Below are 21574 nucleotides of genomic sequence, written 5' to 3'. Positions count from 1 at the left end.
GTGCAACTAATCATCATAAAGAAACCATTTCTGCAAAACTTATTTTAATAAACTTATATTTAGAAACAGATTTGGCTTTTAAGTTAAAAGGAAAAAATCCTAAAGTTTTAGGAGTTGCTGTGCAGATATTCAGTAATTACAACAGCTTGCTTGGTCCCTTTTTGGAAAAGGACATACACCCCATCCCACCCCTTATCCCTATTTCTCCCCAGTCTCTGAAAAAATTTTTTTTACATGAGATCACCAGATCATACATTTAGTGACAAATATCACGTGCTGTGCAACTTGCATACACCACACTTTCGGGCAGACCATAAGGATATTGCTATGATTCAGATTAGCTGTACTATGTATGCAACAAAGAACCCGTACGTCACAGAAATATCATTATGATATTTTCAAGAACTGTGTCACTTCTTCCAAGAAGTGTAAATTGAACAGAGACATCTAAGACTAATTTGCATTTCAGTTGGAGATATCTTGAACCATTCCAGCTCAAGATAAAGTGCTAACTGAATCTGAGAGCAGACTTTACAAAGCAGATTAGTAATTGGGAAAGAACACCTTTACAGGGTCTGTAAAGAAGGGACAAAAATGTCCCAGTGACACTTAGGTCCACAGAAACACATCGCCAATCTCTTCTTTTATTGGGACAGGAGATGCCATTTCCTTTCCCACATCTGAGTCCCCTTGCTCTCTCCTCTCATTCTCCCAGTTGCATGACTAGCTACAACTTTCTTTTCATACGCACTTCACAATAGCACTTATCCTGACTATTTTCTCTTGCAGGATTTCCCTTCTGTGTACACACAGCAATAGAAACTTTGACAGGATCCCAAAACTCTGAACACTTAGAAGCTTTGAGCTGCCAATCTACAGGGTCAGATAGACATCTGTTAGTAATCAGACTTCTTTGATCTTTAAGGTTTTTAAGCCATAATGCCCACAACACTACTGTAACATAAACAGGTATTATTCCTATTTATAGACACAAAAAGTGAGGGAGAGGTTTGTGTGGTTTGTCTGCCAAAAAGCTCGATTCCTTTTATGTTATGAGTTGGGAATCTAGTTAAAGCAATGCAATATGAGGCAAAAGTGAATTTCAGTGAACAGCTGTCAGGGGAATTTTGTCCTCACCTAACTGTACCTTCTGTTTCCTCCCAGCTCTCCAAGGAAAGCAGGTTCCCCCTCAGTTAGATGTGATTTTTTTACTATACTGTATATTTTTAAGTACCAGGATATTTTTACTTTGACTCTTAAACCAGTTTTGTTCCCAAGTATCCTATGATTTAAAGTTAACATGCTCAAAACTCCCAGGTGGTCAGGAGTTATACTTTGAATTTGGCATTTATGCACTCCAAAATAAACCATGACTAGGCCATTAGGCGACTTAAAGGCCTGCTTAAAAATTAATTCTAGTCTCCTGTAGAACTCACAAGGACAAGATACTCATTTACACCTTGAACTTTCATCACCACTGATGCTCTTTTCACTATTAAGATACTTATGCCATCAGACAACCCTTGAACAGATCAGTCTGACTGGCAAAGCCTGCCTCTTCAGTCAAATCCTGCAGAAAGCCTGTCAGTATAGCCCAGTACTGACTGTAAACAAAGCTGAATGAATCCTATGTTTTTCAAGACACTGGAAGGAGTTCCCCTCTCAATGTTGGGGCAAGCCTCTATTAAAAATCAGACTGCTCATGAAAGAAATTTTTCTATCCATTTTACAGATAGAATAAAGATGACTTGGCCTGCCCAAGCCCACAAGGTATGCCCACGCCCACTATGGAAAAGCAGAATTTAAAGTTAATTCTTTGTACTCCAACATAAAGCTTTTGACTGCAGGTACATGTTTATTCTTCAGCAAATTAAAAATGTGAAACACAAAAAGCTTAAGAGAATCCCCAAACTTGTAGTTGGTGTAACAGCAGCAGGCAGATTACATAGCAAACCAATCAGTGGCGTAACACTCCAATATCCCTATCCTCATACACACACCAATAAATGAGCACAAGACTAGTAATAGCTACAAAGTACAATCATTTCAGTGACTACACTTACTCTCTTCATCCCAAAAGAGAAGACTAAGGACCATCCAGTGTTCTATTAGAACTGGACACTGCACAGAAAAGTTTTTCAGGTCTGAAAAAGCCTCCCTTAGTTTCCAGTTAATATTACTACATACACAGAAGCAAACCACTAGGTGTTCAACTCAACACACAAATTTTCATATGTGCTGTAACATCTGAGTAATGAAAGCATTTTTCTTCCGAAGATAATGAATGAAAAAGTTAGTATTAAACTTGGTGACATCTGTAAAGAATCTACAAAGTTTATGCGAATGTTCTAAGGGAAAAAGCTAAAGGGCAGCAGTGCTCTGGCAACATAAGAAATATTCTTCATGCACAGAATAGTGAAATTATTTTTGGCTTCTACATTTTCCCTTACAAAGAGAAATCCTTTTTTGACCCTTGCAAGTAGAGCAAATCATCAACAAAAACCTTACATACTGGCTTAGCCTTTTGAATCACTGACAAGACTGACTCAGTTGAAACTTAGATCTAGAATGAAAATTTAAAAAAAAACATACAGCACTACTTGAATTCTGCCTACAGCACCAGAACATTTTAAAACTTCTGTTACAAGAAGTAGTGAAGAACTAATTAGCCAAAGCTGACAAATAATTGCAAAGTGATAATCTACTGCAGTGAACTTGGCTTTCTTGGGTCTACTCTATAGACCCCATCTGTAGCTTCAGGAAGAAAACACAGCAATAGCAGTGAGCTGTGAGAAATCAAAGGCTGTTTGGGTGACTCAGTGAACACTTCTGAGCACCCAGGTCATATCTGCATAACCCAAGAGACTCCCAGGAAGTTAACTCAACAATATATACAGTTGCTGCTTTCCATTATCTTTCCCCACGGGGATGGCCAAAGATTAAAACACTATTTCTGAGCACTCAGGGGATGCAACTACAACTTTTGTGTGGTAGGTAAATATTCTTCTTCCTTGGCAAGTACATCCTATTGACCTCTCCATTCACATGAAGTCAGCATTGTTATGTATCGCCCTTATTTTCAGGTGTGTTTTTAAGCATTTCAGTCACTCCTATTTAGAGTTCTATTCTTTATTTTATTTGCTTGAACCTCTTAGATTCTTTCTGTTCTCTGCAAGCAAGCTTTTTCCCTATTTGTTCTCTAAATCCCAGAACTCTTTTCCATCAGGAGTGGAACCCAGGTTGTCAAACCTAATAGGAAATCATCTTGCACTTTACAGCAGGGGCAGAAAAAAACAACCCTTTGCACCCTACTGATGTGACACTGGGTCTGCCTTTTCAGCAGAAAAACTGAACTACAAGGCATCAAAAAGATTCAGTCCCAGCAAAAGCAAAGGGAAGCATGGAATAGTTCAATCAGCTTGATACTGCTTTATGCTGTACCTCACAAGTGTTAAACAAAGAAAAGTCTGGCAAAGTGTAGTATCTTCTCGCATAACATCTATGAACAGTTCTCCCAAACATACCTTAGAATGACTTCCTACTCTTCCAGAGGTTTTCCAAGTATATCCATTATTACTAACAGCATGAAAATAAAATCCTAACAGGAACAATACCATCCTATTTTCACAGTCCTTTTATTTTCACACTTTAAAGAATAACGAACATTATTTCTACGTAAGTACAACTCAAACCCTACTTTCGACTGGGGGGATTGATGTGTGAACTCCATGCCAGTGAAAGATACTAGTCTGAGCAGCAGCTAATGATTTATGTAAGTAAAAAGAGCCCTCACTGTCACAAGAGCAAGGGGCATAAAAAGGTAACCTCTCCTTTCTCTCCAAAAAGAGGAAATCATGATGAAAATTTATCTTGAGAGAAGTATATACATGTAAGTATTACAGAACAAAATACAGTTAAGATGGATTTATTTCCTGGGGAAAAAAAAATATGTTTCTCTTCATGTCCTCATTTCCAGGAGATATTAGTATCAGATATAAAAAAGTTCCTTTCATAAAACAACTGAAAAGTGGACACTGCTACACTTACCTTCCTGCTAAAACGAAAACAATTTTAAATAGAACAATGTACGCAAATAAATACAAACAGAAGACCTAGCCTGTGAAAAAAGCAAAAATAAAAAAATGCTTACTTCAGACTTCTTTTCCTGCAATCTGAAAAATATATTCTAGTTTTTCTGTCCCATCTCTCTACATCTCCTTCATTATGCTTCATTTCTGAAAGGCGCATCAGTGGCATTCAGTACATTCTCCCAGCAGGGCTATGCGTAACAGCACACCTTTATATCCCGCCTGGGAAAAATCTTCAGAGAATCAGACAATGACCATGAACACTTTCCTTTCCTTCAAACTACTTTCACCATGACAGTCATCTGTTTATATATTCAATGTGAAAGAAATACTTAAAGATTTTCAGATTTATGGTAGTATTAGGCATCTCTGATTATTTCAGTTTTCCCAAGTACTATTTGTTATTACCCTGCACAAAGCCTTAACTGATTTAGAAATTTATTTTTGCTTCTGAGATTCATAACCACACTCCATAAATACACTTAGAAATTAAAGAATCCCGCCAAAATTTACTTGACGTAAAAATGAAGTAACTTATGGTCTACCCTTGACAGTTCAGCACAGGTACATTTGTAATCAGTATTTGGTTTTCACACGGGTACAACTTTTCACTCAATGTCTGAAAAACAAAGGTAAGAAAAAGGACAGCAGTGACTACGTAGAAGGAAAATAATTTAATTTTACACAGTGTCCTTCGTTGTTCAGCTGTCTTCAAGTACTTCACAAAACACTCCTAGGTGTACTACCATATGGACAAATACAGCAGCTGCTCTGTGAGCTACAAGAGCCCACGTCTAACCAGAGGAATCTCATCCTGAGAGGCTGCGTGCAAACACAAGGCACTCGAGAAACATTTCCCCTGTTTAAGAAAACCTGGGGATATAATGCTGCATGTACTTAGAATTCTAAAGTATAAAATAAAGCATGGGAAATCAGTGCTGTAAGTGTATGTTGGATGCAATGTGTCTCTTGACTACAAAAAATAAAGTAGCCCCTAGCATCTGAAGTTTATGTTGCATTTCCCCTATCACACCTAAACCCTGTGTATGAAACAAAACAAAACTCTAAGCAGATGGAAGAACCCCATCTCCTCCTAAGTGCTGAGGCCCAGCCTGAGATCTCCAAGGTGGCTGGTGCTTGTACACTAAACAGTACACTAGAAGAGTCTGAAGAAGGGAAATTGCATCCTAAAATCAAGGAGACATTCCCAAAGGTGAAATCTTTCTTACCAAAAACTTAACTTTTTGTAAGGAAAAGTTAATCCTCTCTGGCAAGCCACAGCCCAACTTTTGCAGTTCTTTGTCTTCCATTTCCACCCATACTAACCTTCTGTTTCCGTCCTTGGACAAAGCAGACAATGCTCACCTTTGGTCTCAGTAACAAGCTGGATAAAGCTGTCTGTCTATATTATCATTTCCTCTCTTTCTACTTAATAGCTGCCTTTTTTGTCTTTAATGAATGCTGTGGTACATATAGGCCAGACATAATCCTGCAGTAGGAAAAAATGGCAAATATTTGTATTATGAAAGCACAAAGCTTAATTCTGTACATTTCATTAAACTTGGCTCATTGAACAAATAATTATCAAAAGCATACACAGTTCTAAAAATGGAAGCTTTCCATAAGGAAAATCCTTCCTGTGTAATGAAACACACAAGTTATCAAAACAGGATGTAGAACAGAGAGCACACGTGCATCCTTACTTCAATTGTTATGGCATTAGTCCTTGCTAGTTGAATTAATCTTTGGAGGAATGTTGTATTTTTTTAAAGCAAGCATGCTCTGTTCCTAACTCTATGAAGCCTGCAGAGACAACTGGGCACAAAAGTGAATGCAACTCGGGAAACAGTCACCTATATCAAAGAACATGGTAAACTCCTAAGCCTCTTACATAAAGATTATTGTCGACTTCAAAAGGATTACAGTCAGGGTGGCCAGAAAAGCCCTGAGACAGAAATTAACACCCAATGGCTCAATTATTCCAAAATCTGGAGAACAGGGCTGAAGACAACTTATCTCCTATCTCATTTGGTAAACTTTATGAGTGGGTAAGAGCAGTTCTGCGATTCAGCAACAAACAAGCAAGCAAGCCCCTCCTTTTCCCTCTGCTCCACCCTACACAGACATAGAAAGGAAACATTCATTTTATTATGGCAGTGTTTATTTACATTTTAGAGAAGGTTTACACAAGCTGAATAGTTGTTTCAACATGAATTCAGCAATCAGTGCTTTTGCTCATCTTCAAAGAAAGGGATGATTTTTAAGATTTGATGATGCACCTTCAGAAGACCTTGATCACTTGGGAAAAAAGTACCAGGAATCAACTAAAACAAACAAAACAAAATACAAGAGTGACATTAGTTCTATACAACCAGTAATATACAAGCACTTGAAAAAACAACATGCTGCCCTTTCAGATACCTTCCCTCTCATGACAATACTGCTGTGTTAGCTCTATTCCCCACCCTGTAGGAAGCATGGCCTCAAAATAATATCTGTTCATTTTAATAGTTTGGCTGTACCAATCCTGCAACAAGTTACAACACTGCTGTGATCATCCCTGGAAATCGTCACAGATCAGACAGATTATGTATAGCTGTCTGTCAGAGGTCTGAGATCTAATACTTTGGTAAATAAATGCTATTTATTGGCATGCCACATAAAGGCAAATGGAATGCAACTTGCTTTCCCATGACATGGGCTACACAGATGTTGCTTCTCAAACTATTTGGCACTCGGCTCATGACTAAGTTTAACTTAGTATTTCTGTAACTCCCTCCACCTCAAAAAGCACATATGTCTTCTCTATAGTTCCTGCCAGCAGAAAAATCTTTTCTTAAAGTAATTAAAACTGAAAATGTAGGACACATTCTTATTTTTTAAAGAAAAACACATGTTCTGTTAACATGAAAAACAGTCATAACAGTGAAAGGATAAAATTTTGTCTTTAAAACTTAGAAAAGTAGGTATGGTTATATCAATTTTAGGAAAAGGAGCTGTTTATTTGGTTAGCTACTGTGAGGAATGACAAAAACTACAGCAATGCAACCTATCTCTTTTAAAAGGATAAATGGTATGCATTTGCCTTGCATAATCAGTAAGAGAAAAATTTTGTCTTCATATCTTTTTATGTAGACTACACTTTCACTCAAAAGTAATCTTCTCCCACAAAGCATTCATGAATTTCTGTTCATATTCTATTTAACAGGAGACAGACAATACCCTATGACAGGATATAACTATTATAATTTTCATATACACAAAACTGTCTTTTTGCAACAAAACAGTTTTCATGTCAATTTTTTAAGCCAGAAATTAAGAGAAGTCATATGATATCTGAGAAAAAAGGTACCTTCTGGGGAAACAGAATCTCCATTCATAAATGCAGGTGCCTAAAAAAGAGAAAAAAAAATATAGGGAAAAATATCCCAAACCAACATCTCAGTATTTACTTAAGGTTGCACAGATAGCACCCAAATTCAAAGGCATTTTAATGCTGAAGTCAAGAGATATTAACAAAACCAGAACTTTCTGTTGCTCCCACAAGACAATATTCTACCTTACAGATTTCCCACCCCCATTGTACAAATTTATTTGTTGCTCATAAATGACAAAACAAACTCAAGAGCAATGAGTGATAGATTAACACCTTACCTAATGCAAAGGGGATTTTTGATGACTGTATCACCTTTGAGAATAACAGGATTTGTTGTTTACATCTAAAGAATAAAACTGCCTTTCTAGCTACTATACATGTTTCACTGTCAGGTACGCATGTGAATACATACACACAATACAATTTACATTAAATGCATGCAAACAATTGGAAATAAATGTGTGATGATACTCTTTTACAATTCCATTTTGACATAATAATTCAGTTTTGTGGAAACTGACTATTTGTTTTCAAATTCAGGTCTGGCATTTCAAAGTTGGATATATCACTATTCAATCACAGGAGTGCACAGCCTGTCTCATCCTTTAACTTAAAGGACAAAATTAAAGACACTTTTAACACATCTGGAATCACTGTGCCTCATGATGAGGACATAACAATTTTCCATTGCCCTTCCTTAGCACAGCAGCACTGAGGCTGAGCTGCACTGGTGTGACAGCCTTCCTGCACCTGAGCAGGCACAGGGCTCTAAACGCTGAAGAGCAGAACAAAGTTCATGAGGAGAGAAGGAAGAAGCAGGATTCTTTTTCCCACATTACCCAGGATAATTACCTGCACAGGGCTTACGTGACTGGTCTGAAAGGAGGCACCAGTATGACAAACATAACCCAGGTCATATCACCAGAATATCCCCTCTCTTTCCGGCAAAACCCAAGCTTTATCTCGTAAGGCAGGGAGAACCAGAGGTCACCATTTATAAGCAGGTGCCTGCCACTTCTGGGATAACTGCTCAAAAAGCTTGAGATAAGGACTCAGTATTTTCCCACCACAACCAGATCAAAATCTCATCCCACTGAACCGGGAATCTCTTCACTACACAACACTTTCATCTGGAACACCATTTAAAAGCCATATAAATAATTAATAAAAACAAACCCCAGACTAACAACCCCACCAACCTTTTGTTTTCCAACTGGCCACTACACAGAAAATTCTACCTTTACTAAATCCCAAATGCAAATGTTCTCACAGAAAGCATGTAGGGAGAAAGGCAGTCAACAAACTTTCCTGCTTATATCGGAATTATTCAAAACACATCAATAAATATAGACTCAAATTTGGTTGAAGATTTTCTTAAATTATCAGGAAAATCAAAATACTTTTCCCTGTAAAGCACTGTTCTGCATTTTATCAAAAGAGACATAATCTAGCAAAGCTTTCCTAGTTCACTTTCCAGTATTATAAGGAAAGAATTATGTGATAAGTCTGAGAAACACTGCTCTACTACTATATATAGATTGTCTTGGAGATTTTCCAACTTGAGAAGTCCTCAGCAGCTTCTTCACAGAACAAGCAATTCTTAGGATTAATATTAAACAAAGGCTCAGCGGTTCTGGTCAGTTTTACAGATGGCAACACTTAAAAGCCTGAAATAAACAGTGTATCTTAGCACTAACACATTCATCCACAAAGCTCTATTCCTCCTGGGTTTAGTGCACAACATATACTGACACTGTAGCTGAGACACAGATGGAACAACTTACAGTGACTAGAGAACACTAGAAATTTTCACTATGTACTGTTAAAATTCATCTAGATTTCTAGTTGCAAGGCTGGTTAAAATATTCAGTATGTGCTCTTACATGCACGGATTATCTTCCATCTCTTTGGAAATGACTGGTCATGGCAATTCACCTGCTATGGAAGCATTCTTAGCTTGCCCCCAATACAGATGACAGTACACATGCCAACCATCTAGAAACTCACTCAGTGGAGTGGAAATTCCCCAACCCAGACAAGCCACTCTATTTCCTCATCTGTAAACTAACAAAAGGTCAAATAATTCTGAAAACGACTGGACTACCTTGGGAACCACCCAAAAAAAAAAATCTATAGGAAATTCTGATTACTACACACTTGATAAGAACTTGAATGTTTTCCATTTGGCTCTGTTATAGTTCTCTTGCTCACCATGAAAACTGTTCCACAGCAATAGTGAGCGTTTTTTTGGTGTCTTCTTTGGGGTATTTTTGTTTTGTTCTGGGGTTTTTTTGAGAAATCAATAGATCTGATTTAAGGCAATAATCACTTGCTTAAAAATGCTGCAACTGAAATCTGATGCTGGAAAAAGAACTGTAGGGAACCAGCTCTCACTGCAAAAAAAGCTCCAAAATTTTGCAGTAGCTGAAATATGTCTTTCACTGTACTTGCATACAAGATCTCTGCTTCAGCTTTCATTATTTTGTTTTTATCCAGGAGCTAATAGATGGATAAAAATTAGAAGAAAATGTATCTGTTTTTAGTTTAAATTTAAAAAAAAATCAAAACCCTCTGCAAACACAGGCAGCTTTCATTTGAAATCACCACAGCCATTAAAATTCTGCAGCCAACACTCACGTACTTTCACTTCAGTGTGAGATGAATGTCTGACAACCAAAGCATGCAGTGTAGTGTACTAGACAAAAACATACCTGCTTAAAATGTGCAAAGTCAGCCTCCCTGCTTATATTCAGAGTTCAACTATCCTCAATTCCTATTTCAAGGCCATTTTACTTTTTTTAGTTATTGCAGATCGGCAAGTGCATGGAGCATGAACAATATTTATAATAGACTATTGTATACTTTCCCTGTCTGGAAAGTACCAAGAGGCAGCACCCTACAAAGACACAATTTAAATACTTAGACTGAACTGAAACAGAATGATGGAAAGGAGTATGTGGAAACAACTTCATAAAAACACTATCACTTAAAAGAATGTGAGGCACAAAAAAAAACCACAGTAAGTGATACTATTTGATAAGAAGGGAAGCTTTCAAATAAAAAAGGCATTAGTTTGATACAAGGTATCTATCTCATGAACTTAATTTTACTAACTTCCTCCCCTCCCCAAAACCACAGGAAAAAAAGATTTTGTTATTGAAAAACAAAATAAGATACTGCTGATTTAGTAATTACTTATCCTGCATGCCTCAAAGTACAAAGAGCAGAGAATGCAAAAGGAAATATTTCTTTGCACATTTGTCACCATTCAAATATGTTTGGACTTGAAGTACTAGTTGCATTTAAAGACTCATAAAGTTATTGTAAAATTGAAAGTACAGAGAAGGTAAACACTTGCATATAGCTGTGACTGACATGTCGAAAAACATATTTGAATTCCAAAATGAGCTTTTTCTTTCATTTGAAGTTTACAGAACCATTAACACTCACAAATGTAACACTGAGATACTTTAAAAGAAGTGCTGAAAGCAAGGTATCTGAAGAGGAAAAAGTTTGGTTTGACACATCTTTGTGACTTAAACCAACACTTCTTTGCAGTTGAGAGTCTTATTTGCTTGTGACAAAACAGCATCCAGGACAACACATTCTTACTAGAAATGCTGTGGGAATGTTAACTGCACAGACAGTGGACTGTGTGTCCTTTGACACCTGGAGTTGCATAATTGCTGTGACTCTTGAGGCAAAACACTGGGTGCCCTGGCAGCCATGCACAGATGCAAAATACCTCATGTGGTCATGAGCACAGGCTCAATCACAGCCTGTGTTAGAAAAGAAAAAGTAATACTTGGGGGCACATTTCTCCATGTAATTTCTGGTAACCTTGCTTAATTTCTGGCATCCAAACTAGAATATTTTAAAATGGAAAAAATTCTCCTCCACTAACATTTGCACATGAAAGCATCAAACCTGCAGGACATTTTTCTTGCCTGAACAGGAAACCTGCATGTTTTAATTTTATGTTAATTTTCAGAATGTGACAGGTATTCTTTAAGAAACATTCAAATAAGCATCCACTCTCTCAAAGCATTGCATTTAATTATGCAAGTAGACAAACAAAGGATCTGTTTAGTGATTAGGGAATACAGTCAGCTAGTCAATGAGTTCTAACACTGGGTGGTAACTCATGGCAACAGGGGAGACAGAGAAGACAGCAGGCTAGATACAAATAGCAGTCCATCTTGCTATTCAGGATCAGAAGAGACAGCACTGCAGAAGGAGAAAAAACAAAACAGAAAAACTCCACCAGAGCAGTAATGAACCTTCCAGAAAACACAACTGGACCACAGCAATGAAAGGATTATATTACAATGCTTACATTTCCCCAACCTTTCTGCTCCTCCTTTTACTTAAATTTTTGCTTAATGAAAGACCATTTCAATTTAGCCTCTTTATTTCAGTTTTGGAACTCTGAACAGTCTTTCCAATTGATCATTAAAAGAAAAAAAGGGGTGGAAAAAAAGTAAGTATCCTTACTGACTGCACAATCCATCGGGCATCCTCCTCGCTGCAACAAAACGGGCTGCCACTCACCAGAACATTTGTGCTGAAAAATAAAATTAAAACCATACTTTATCCATCAGTGGAAAAGAGCTACACACAATTAAGTAATTACAGGGAAAAAAAACCACCAAAAAACTGTCACATATAGAGCTCAGAAATGTGTATTTGCAAGAAATAAGGAAGCCAAAACCACAAAATAATGTTGGAAGGAATAGATGTGTGGAAGAGTGTTCTTTGTTTCTTTGAGCTTGAGGAGATGTCTAGGCTGTGTATGCTGTATTGATGCAAGCAGTGCTCACACTCAGTGCTTCTGAGCTGCTGCTTGGGTACAGTGTAGAGGACTACTGTCAAGAAGCTAAATCCTCCCAAGAAGTCAGTAGAATTAAACTGGCACTTCCTGGGGGAGCTGAGGAATACCTAGATGGCTAGCAGAGATGATGTTAGTATATCCCATCTCTTGTGCCTTGCAGGATGGCCAGATTCTGCGGCAGATCATGGAATCAACAGCAGGTTACTTCAGCAACCTACTTGCACCATGGAAAAAGAAGGAAAAACAGGCCAAAATTCTGCTCCTACATAAAGCAGCAGATACCTGTAGTACCCAGACCAACTCTGGGACCACATCCTTGGCAGAAATGTTTCCCTATGAATATATATCCTTTCACACTGAAAGTTTGATCATGAGATTTTAAGATCCTACAGAATAAACTGCATAACTTCCAATTCTCCAAAGCAACAGAATGAAAAATTACAAGAGGACCAAGATTCTCCCAAAACAATTCAGAACAAACACTCTGGGGCCATTTCTCAAAAGCTGAAGTAGTGAATATCACATCTATGTAATAAATATATTTCTAGAACCACTTAGCAGTAAATCACCATCATCATTATACAAGGTGCAATTAATCAATCATTCTTTATTATCAATTAATTATCAAATCCATTAATATTCCTGTAATCTCAAATTTAAAAAAAATTAAGCAGTTCATGGACAACTGCAACTTGTTGAATAGCATCAGTATAGCACAATATGAAGAGCAAGAGATGGGACTGGATACATACCACTTTATAGTACTTCCATTAACTTTTTTATGAAGCAAAGCTTTCCAGTGTTCATGGGTAGATTTAATAATTTCAACAGCAAAATCCTAGTTTACAACAAGGAAAGTTTTGTAAATTAAAATGTTACTAAACAGAAAAAAGCCACAGAACTAGTTTATTAAAACATACTATTTCATGTGTTATTGTAAGGCACCTCCTTTGAGGCCTCATTAAATTTCTGGAGAATGTAACACTCTTTATGTAAAGAAACAAATTTCACTATTTGCCAAATACACTGGCAACACATTCAGGACTCTCTCTCAGTCTTCAGCCACTAAAAAATGAATGCTACATGAAAGAAATGAAATCAGCTCTAGAAGCTAAGGAGATTCCTACTGCTGTAGAGTTGTACCAGGCTGTAAATGGGATCAAGCGTATGAGCTATGACTCGACCCTTACAGATAAAAGTCAGAGTTTGAGTTTCCCCTCCAGAGGCATAATATGAATTTACTTCATTAATGCCCAATCATATACTTAAGCATTTGCAAGAACATAACATGTCAGCTGCTTAACAGTTTCTGCTTGTTTGAAACAAAAATAATATTGGGGGTGGGGCTGGAATGAAAAAGCTTCGAAGAATTAAAGTAAAATAAGCCCTCAGCGTCCAGATGATGACTGCTAGACTTGCAAAAAGCTCTCAACTGAACATTCACATTTGTTAACAAGGAGTGACTTGGAAAAGTGCCACTAGAACATTGTGAACTTCACCAGAGCTGCTGGAGCACAGCCACAGCTGCCTCACCACATCCTGGGTCTCCAGAAATGCTTGAGAATTATTCAAGCGCTCCAAACCAGCTATCTCAGGGCATTTAGTGCCTCCAGGCCAAACTCCAATGGCCTGACCGGGATACACTGTTCTACTGTCACTCTACAGCACAGGGAAACCTCTAAGAGCAGTTCCTGGGAACACAGGAGAGAGATTAGGTTACCAAGCCTTACAGCTCCACAACTGATTGATTTAAAAGTACAGAGTGGAGTCAGGGCATTTCTTTAACCAGACAAAGTATTGAAATTGCCTGTGCTGGTTAGAAGGTGCTGTGCTGGTTATGTAACTTTGATAGTACCCTGTAAGACTGAACTGACTGACACATGGACATCATTCATGAGAAACCTCTGATTCTTTGCCAAAATAATCTACACAGACCATGTAATATACAAGTTGCAAAGCAATTTTACTCAAAACATATCCAATTTCTCTGGAAAAATCCACATATTTCCTTCAACAAGGTCTATTCCCTGGTCTGATCTCCTTTCAAACACTGGCCATTTTTCCTGTAAGTAGTTTAAAAAGCCATTAATTCTTTTCTTAAAAAAAAGGAAAAAAAAAAAAAGAAAAAAAAAGGGAAAACCATTTTTCAGCCTTCAAGCCAAAACACTTCAAATGTTTTTTACAGAGATTTAATAGAAATAAGTATGCCTTAAGCAAATACCAAATATGAAAAAATCTGTAACCCATTGTCTTAAACTGCATACCCTTAAAAAAAGTCAGAAAAACTTACCAACAGGACTAAAATAGCACTTGAAAAGGCAATTGATTCATTACTCTGACAAGGAGAATGAAAGTGCTTTGAAAAACACCTATAAACACACACAGATGTATGTGTAAATCTCATCAGGATTAGGACTAAATTTTTTTTTCACACTTTTTTTAATGACCTATGCATTTTTCCCTGACCAAAATGGAAGGCAGCAAATGTTACTTAATCCTAGCCTAATAAATTGTACGTGAAAGTCCCTCCCATCAAAACTCTTTTCATTCAAAGCCTGCTCCTTTACAAGTCCAAAAATTCTAGGATGTATTATTATAGAGTCCACATGACAGAAGGATGCATTTTTAATTTTGAATTATCTTCACCTTGTTTTTAAATTCTCCATTAAAAGCAAAGTGATTTTCTGGTTTACCATCAGGGACTTTGTATAATTGGAACCAGTCAATTGTAGCCTCAAGATAACCTGGTTTGTGCTTCTTGACATCATCGATATCTGTAGGTTAAAAAGATGTAAAAATAAATAAATAAATAAGGACTGATCACAGGTTTCAGAACATTAATGTTTAAAGTTTTCCTAAAGAATATGCAGCAATTTGATTTCACTGAGTACTTTCAGCATCATTGATAAACTTCACGTTATTACATTAGCTGCCCATAATTGCTACCTTATGATTTCACAACTACACTAAGCAGGTAAACCAGTCATCTCCTGTCCTTCATTAAGACCCAAAGGTACAATGAATAAAAGGACAAATAAAAAATATTTGTGACAGGAAAAGAAAATTACATATTTATCTCAGTAGGTAGATTTTGCAATACTTAAGATTATTCACTGAGGTAATTTTTTCCTCCAGCAACTGTAGGTGCTATGAACATCTTTTTGTTAGTGAAAGAATAGCTATAAAAACAATTTCAACACATGGATCTTTAAACCAGCACCTCTAAACAAAATACAGACTAGATTTGTCAACATATTAAAAGGCACTCTTTTGATCACATTAGTTCCAAATTCATTCCCTTCAAGACGCGATAGAGACGTGCCAGGAGCCCTGAACACTAACTTTACTGATAACCTTGTGCTATCTGCATATTCATAGTGATAAACAATTCTACCTCTACAATCCTGATGGACGTGAGAGACACAAAGAGGAATGTACTTCGTTTGTGGGACACCCTCATGAGGCAGAGGTTAACACTGCCATGGTGTGTAAAGAGATGAAACATCACAGTAATTCTGCTTGAAGACTACACTGCCATATAAACGTTGCAGTTCTTGATCTTACACCCCTTACCTGCTGTGCATATCAAATTTTAACACACTGTTCTTTGAGACTAGCACCACTTCTGTCACTTGCAATGGCGTAGTCCTATCAACCCCGTAACAAATTAACTCCCTGGCAACATGTTTATATGGAAAAGCTTTCAACTAATTTCTCAACTGATTATTTTAATGTGATAAAGGATTTTGTCCATCCCAGAAGCGAAATACTTTGCAACTGGTGTAATCTTTTATTTCCTTTCCACAGTCACTTCTGAGGGAAATGAGAGCTAATTTTTTACTGCTGTAGTCTACCAACTATTTCATAACCTCACTGTGCTCACACCACTTTCCATGGTGTTACTCTCCTCCAGTGTTTTTCAAGTCACTCACTCATGTCTCCCTTCCTTATTCCTTCTTGCTCTCTCTCAATACTGCCTGGTTACTTCATTATCTATGTCTATCCAGTCCTAAAAAATCAGTTGCTTAGTCCATGGAATTTATACCTAGTCATGTGCTTTCTATCTTTAAGTGCCTAAATGTCTTGTAAAATTTCACTGTGGCCCTGAACAAAAACATTAAAATACTTCTAAAGAGAACAATAAGAGAAAAGGTCTTGTGCTACAGACCATTCAATTCTCAGTAGACCACCAAGAGAGATGACATGTAGACTGAACTGGGAGGCCAGACCTATGTGAGAAGACATTCTGAGTGTTAATAGACATGTCATAGATGCCACTCCCAAATTCCACTGCATTACCACTACACAAAGAATAAAACATAAAACCTTGAAGAGCCCATGTAAATTTTTGCTTTGCACACACTTAACACAGCTACGTGTTTATAGGCTCGGAGTAAAATGTATTTTGAACTTGGCTGCTGGCCATCTGTCTGCAGGAGATCAGGGAATTTCACTGGCAGAATCCCAGAAAAAAGCAAGGGTACATAAGGCTGTACTAGAGGCAGGTCTTCTAGCTGAAATATGTGCTTAAGAGCACAAGAAGATTTCCACTAGGGTGGGTGGGCTAGACCAACCAAGTAGGAATGATTTAGAAAAGGGTGGGATCTTGGTTGGAGGCAGAATGCTTCATCAGGGCACTAATAAAACTGCAGCCCCAACTCAAATCAGTTTCAGGACTCCAATGTATCATCCTGTTCTCTCCAAGCAAGAGAACATCCCTCCTCCAACTTGAACTGTAGTCATCTCCTCCTCTCGCGAGGTTTGAATTCACAATATCTAACACTTGTTGGAGAGACAGTATCTCCTCAAGTCTGTAAAGCAAACCAGGCTGCTGCAGCAATTTCCTTGGGTCCCAGCAGTGGACAAAATCCAGACCTCCATCTCCAGATACTACTTAAACTCAAGCATTTTTTCTCACACTGCTGCTCCTTTTTTCTGATCCTGTTCCAGCCATGTGTCTCCTAACTCTGCTTCTCCACTCCCCCTATTTGGTTATTTGCCTCCTACTCCCATAAAAACTGTTCATCAAAAGCGCTTTACAGTCTACTAACTGGCACTCGGCACTTTTCTCCACCTGCTCTTCCTTATTTATAGGTTTTACTTATACTTTTTTGAAGGACTCAAATATTAGGATAGGCTTTGAGACAGACTTTCATTATCTCCTTTTGTTAGACATTGTATCTTCATGGATTCATGAATTTCACACTCACTCTACTGGAAAATACCTTGCCTAAGTAAAATGACTAAACACAATCATACTACAGCATTATATGGATGCTGCATATTCTCATTTTGAAGACTTAAGAAATGTGGCATTGGTTGCTTTTATTTCCTGGGTTCCTTGCAAGTTTTTCTGATTCATCCCTATGCCTCACTTCATTGTTCTTTACTATAAAGGACCGCTACTGAACATCAAATGAAATTTGCAGGCTTGATTTTAAAAACAAGACTCCAGAACATCTGTATTATAATGGAAGTTGGTGTCAAGCAGAAGAAAAAAGTGTAACAATGCAACAAAACAAACCCCAAGAAAGTATCAATGCTGTTGCGGTCAAGTCAGCATGCAATGCAAAATACAAGGAAAACAGCAGCTCTTGCATCACTCATTCAATAGCCACCTCTTCAGTTCATTAAAAGTCACCATGGAAAAAAACAACTAACAAAAGACAGTTTGTCTTCCACTGAAATCTAAACAGCCTCTTTGGGATATCAGGGGGGAAAGGAGAAAAACCACACTCAGAAAACAGAAAAGTAAGCAAAGAAAGGTAAAAAAGATCACCATAAGCAGTACTATCACTTACTACACTAATATCCACAGAAGATAGCTTCAAATTATCATGATTTTTGAAAAAGAAAACAACTTAGATGTCTTTTCTGCAGTAAGCATTGTTAAGACACTCTTTTTTGACCATGACTGCTTATCCTCCCTTAGAGCTATGTACTCACACTGATGTTAAAAGGGGCAGGTTTGGGAGGAGCAAGTGTGTACATGGCCCAAAGCAGTTTCATCTCCGCCAGCAAGCCCTGCTCAAACTGGCAGAGCAGGTCAGGCTCCTGCAGGTACATTATCAGCACATCCCCACGGGGCTGTAAGTGGGAATTTCACTGTACTGCCTGCATACAACCATAGGTCTCATTTTTCTGGGCACCAAAGTTAAGCACCAAGGGTTAAAAAGAGACAGAGGATGATATTAAGGGTTGCAGTTCAGTGTTCATAAGGAAAATCTCTAGAGGCTGGCACCAAGAGCTGCTGCTTGCTAGCTCTCTGTCAAGGGAGTGAGCCAACGTGACTGCATATCCTAAATCTAGTTGGCTTTACAGAAGAGAGCAACAAAAGCATTTGTACAAAACTACTGTTTTTAGTACAACAGATGCTGCTTCTTGCAAGAAAAGCTAAAACAACATGTTTGCAGCAAGCTTTCTAAACAAGGTCTGTGGGAAGAGAGGACATATGTTTTCAATAACATCTTCTAAACATTTACAGGAAGCAGCAGCAAGATTCCATATAAAGGCATTTGGTGTATTTTGTGCAGGGGGTAGGAGGGGAGCCTTGGTATAGCTAATTAATTTCTTTATATTGAGTGCTTACACAAATCCACAACACAGGTCTTCTGGGCCTCTGCTGCTTCTCTGTGAATAAATACGCTCACATGCTAAGGTCTGCAACAATACATGGTACAAAATATACAATAAGCCTTAGTTTTGCCATTTAGGGCTTGATCACTAAACCCTATCTTGAGATGCATATTGTAAAAGCAGCATGGCAACACAACACAGTTAACTACACCAGTGCCAACAAATAGCACAAAAAAGCCAGCAGACATCACCAGCTGCTGTTGAATAGATCCTGGCATCCTTCCAGTAAGCAATGGCAGCAAAAATGACTGCTAAGATTCCAGGCCCGTAAATCACCTCCAAAATGCCACCCAGCATACATGATTAGTCCAATTTGCTGAAGGAGGGCAAGATGACCTTCTGAAAGTCAGACTTCATAAGCTGCTTCAAACACAATTCCTGCATCCACTGCCAGTGATTTTTAAAACCTCTTGTCCAGCATGAAGATGCCACAAACATTTAGACCGAATCACAGCACAAAAGTATCACTCATCCTTTCTGACTCCAAACTAGTAAAGCACATCAGATATACAAGTGAATTCTAATATATTAAATTCAATCCAAACTATGAGATAAGCAGACAAGCAACCTTTCTACTCCAATAATTTAGTTTTCCTCCTGCTTATTTTACAAAAAAAAAAGCCACAAAAAGCAACAACAAAATAAAGAAAGCAGCCAGACCCATTACGCCACCAAGATTTAGTGAAGCAGTCTGGAAGGAGCTTTTAGGTCCTTTCTCCAAGTTGCTTGGTCTAAAGTTGCTCCACTGGCCCACTAATGGCCATCTGCTTAGCAACTGCCTGAGCAGAAATGCCAACAGCCACAAAGACAGATTTTACTGAAATAGATAAATCTCAAGATCTCTAGTTGCAGTATAAAATAAACTCACACAGATATCTACATCTGACACAAAGCTTGTATTTGTTAGATTGTACCCATACTAACCAGAATTAAGTGCTATTATTTCAAACAGATTCCCTTACAAAGTCAGTCCAAAAAGACACTAAGACCCTGCTATTCCTACTGATGACACAGTCCTGGATTAAACAGGTGCTAAACATTGCCTGTAATTCCTGGGTAATGTCACAGTAAACAAGAGTTTCTCCTTGCTCTGCGTGAAACAGAGTTCTAGGCAGGGTGTCCAATTTAAACCAGTATTTATCTATAAATCCACTAAAAAGTGGAGTGCTATGAATAAACAATGAGAAGCACTCAGAAGTTGTGACTTCTCAGTTCTGACTTCTCTGAAGTCTCAGGAAAATCAATGGCACTTATGAGAACGATCACAATCCCAGAAGGAGAATATCCCAGGTACCTGGGGTGTGCTTGAAGAGGCAAGAGGAGTCAACACACGGTGTGAGCTCAGGATAGGGTTTGCAAGTAATCACCACTCTGGTGTCTTGGAATTATCTTTTCCAAATGTTCACTGGGGGCTCTGCACATACTGAGCTGAAAGCAAATGTGATGATTCTCAGTGCAGTTGGAAATGTTTAACAAATGATACAGAAGTGACTGGACAGGATTAGAAGGCAACACTTAGCCTCATCTTCCCCAGGAGGCCACCTCCGTAACACAGCAGCACATCAATTACAGAGGGAGAGACCGGTTTTATCCATAGCCGCCATCCCTTTATGCTGAAATAATTAACAACTTTGGGAAAGGGGAAAAACAAGTATAAAAGGACATATTGTACTGCCTGCTCTGACAGATTTGTTTGTTTTCAGACTGAAGAATGATTGCTATTAAACACTGCAAGCCAGTCATGTTGTCTGAAAGCAGATGGGGGCTTTTTTCTCCCCCTTTTCTTTCTTTTGTTAATCTTGGGCTGCAACTCCAATCCCAAAGGGAAATTATATTAAACTGGATAAATATTTCTACACTTCTCTGAATCTCAGAACAGTTCTCTTCTTGAAGTTTTGCACATATTCCCTGATAAGAAAGGATGCACACAGGAATCAACCACAGGCAATGGTATGCTCATTCCTCCCACTCCTTTTTCTTCTTAAGGCTAAAGCTCTTACTTCCTCCCCTCCCAAATAAACTAAAGCTGTAATAGAGCTAATATAAATCAGTCATTACCTGGGGGAAAAAAACAAACAAACTCAACCAAAAAAACAGAGAGAGCTTTCAAATACAGATGGCTAACACCAATTAATAAACAATATTGGAATAAACTGCCACAGTTTTGCCCCTGCTTAGTGGACTCCTGAATTCTCTCATCCACTTTTCTGACCACATTCTCTCAGAAACTGCTAGGGAGAAAAGGTAAGTCTTTAAGCAGAACAGTGTCTAGAAATGAAGTGCTATTCACTTTTCTTTTAACTACTGACACTTACATTGCATTTTACTGCAAATTACATAGTGGTTTAAATTGATACTGACATTAACAGCAAACTATTACTTACTCTTTCCTTAAGCTGAACTTCTTAATCTCTAACTGTCAAAGTAGTTAAAGAGTCATAAACACTATGCAGTAATTCATCTGCCCAATGACTTTAATCAGCATCAACCCAAGAGTTTCCTTTTCCTCATCTCCTCTTCTCCCCTTCTTTCCCCACAAGTCAAGTATTCTCCATGTGAAAGTAACCTGCAAGAAAACTGAGAATGAAGGGCTAGTCCAGTGACATACTTTACATTCAGAAACCATCAATGAACCTCAGTGGC

General features: G+C 38.0%; 2 protein-coding genes across 2 annotated transcripts in view; both read right to left on the bottom strand.

Annotated features, from left to right (window-relative positions):
• LOC147653086 (uncharacterized) overlaps positions 1-324 on the bottom strand; it is an 88941-nt gene extending 88617 nt beyond the window's left edge. Inside the window, exon 1 of the transcript XR_015286643.1 lies at positions 255-324. The gene's annotated coding sequence lies outside the window, so the exon portion shown is untranslated. The remainder of the gene's footprint in view (positions 1-254) is intronic.
• Positions 325-6231: 5907 nt separating this feature from the next.
• Positions 6232-21574, bottom strand: part of PPA2 (inorganic pyrophosphatase 2) — a 35072-nt gene continuing 19729 nt past the window's right edge. Inside the window, exons 8-12 of the mRNA XM_086888317.1 lie at positions 14942-15069; positions 13048-13133; positions 11959-12028; positions 7441-7480; positions 6232-6412 (exon numbers count right to left, since the gene is read on the bottom strand). Of these exons, the coding sequence (XP_086744443.1) occupies positions 6384-6412; positions 7441-7480; positions 11959-12028; positions 13048-13133; positions 14942-15069 (353 nt within the window). The 3' untranslated portion in view covers positions 6232-6383. The remainder of the gene's footprint in view (positions 6413-7440; positions 7481-11958; positions 12029-13047; positions 13134-14941; positions 15070-21574) is intronic.

This window comes from Cyanistes caeruleus, chromosome 5, assembly GCF_971803275.1.
Source record: "Cyanistes caeruleus chromosome 5, bCyaCae1.hap1.1, whole genome shotgun sequence".
NCBI classification, from domain to species: Eukaryota; Metazoa; Chordata; class Aves; order Passeriformes; family Paridae; genus Cyanistes; species Cyanistes caeruleus.
The sequence above is the reverse complement of the archived record's forward strand: the minus strand, read 5'-3'. Positions and strand labels throughout refer to the sequence as shown.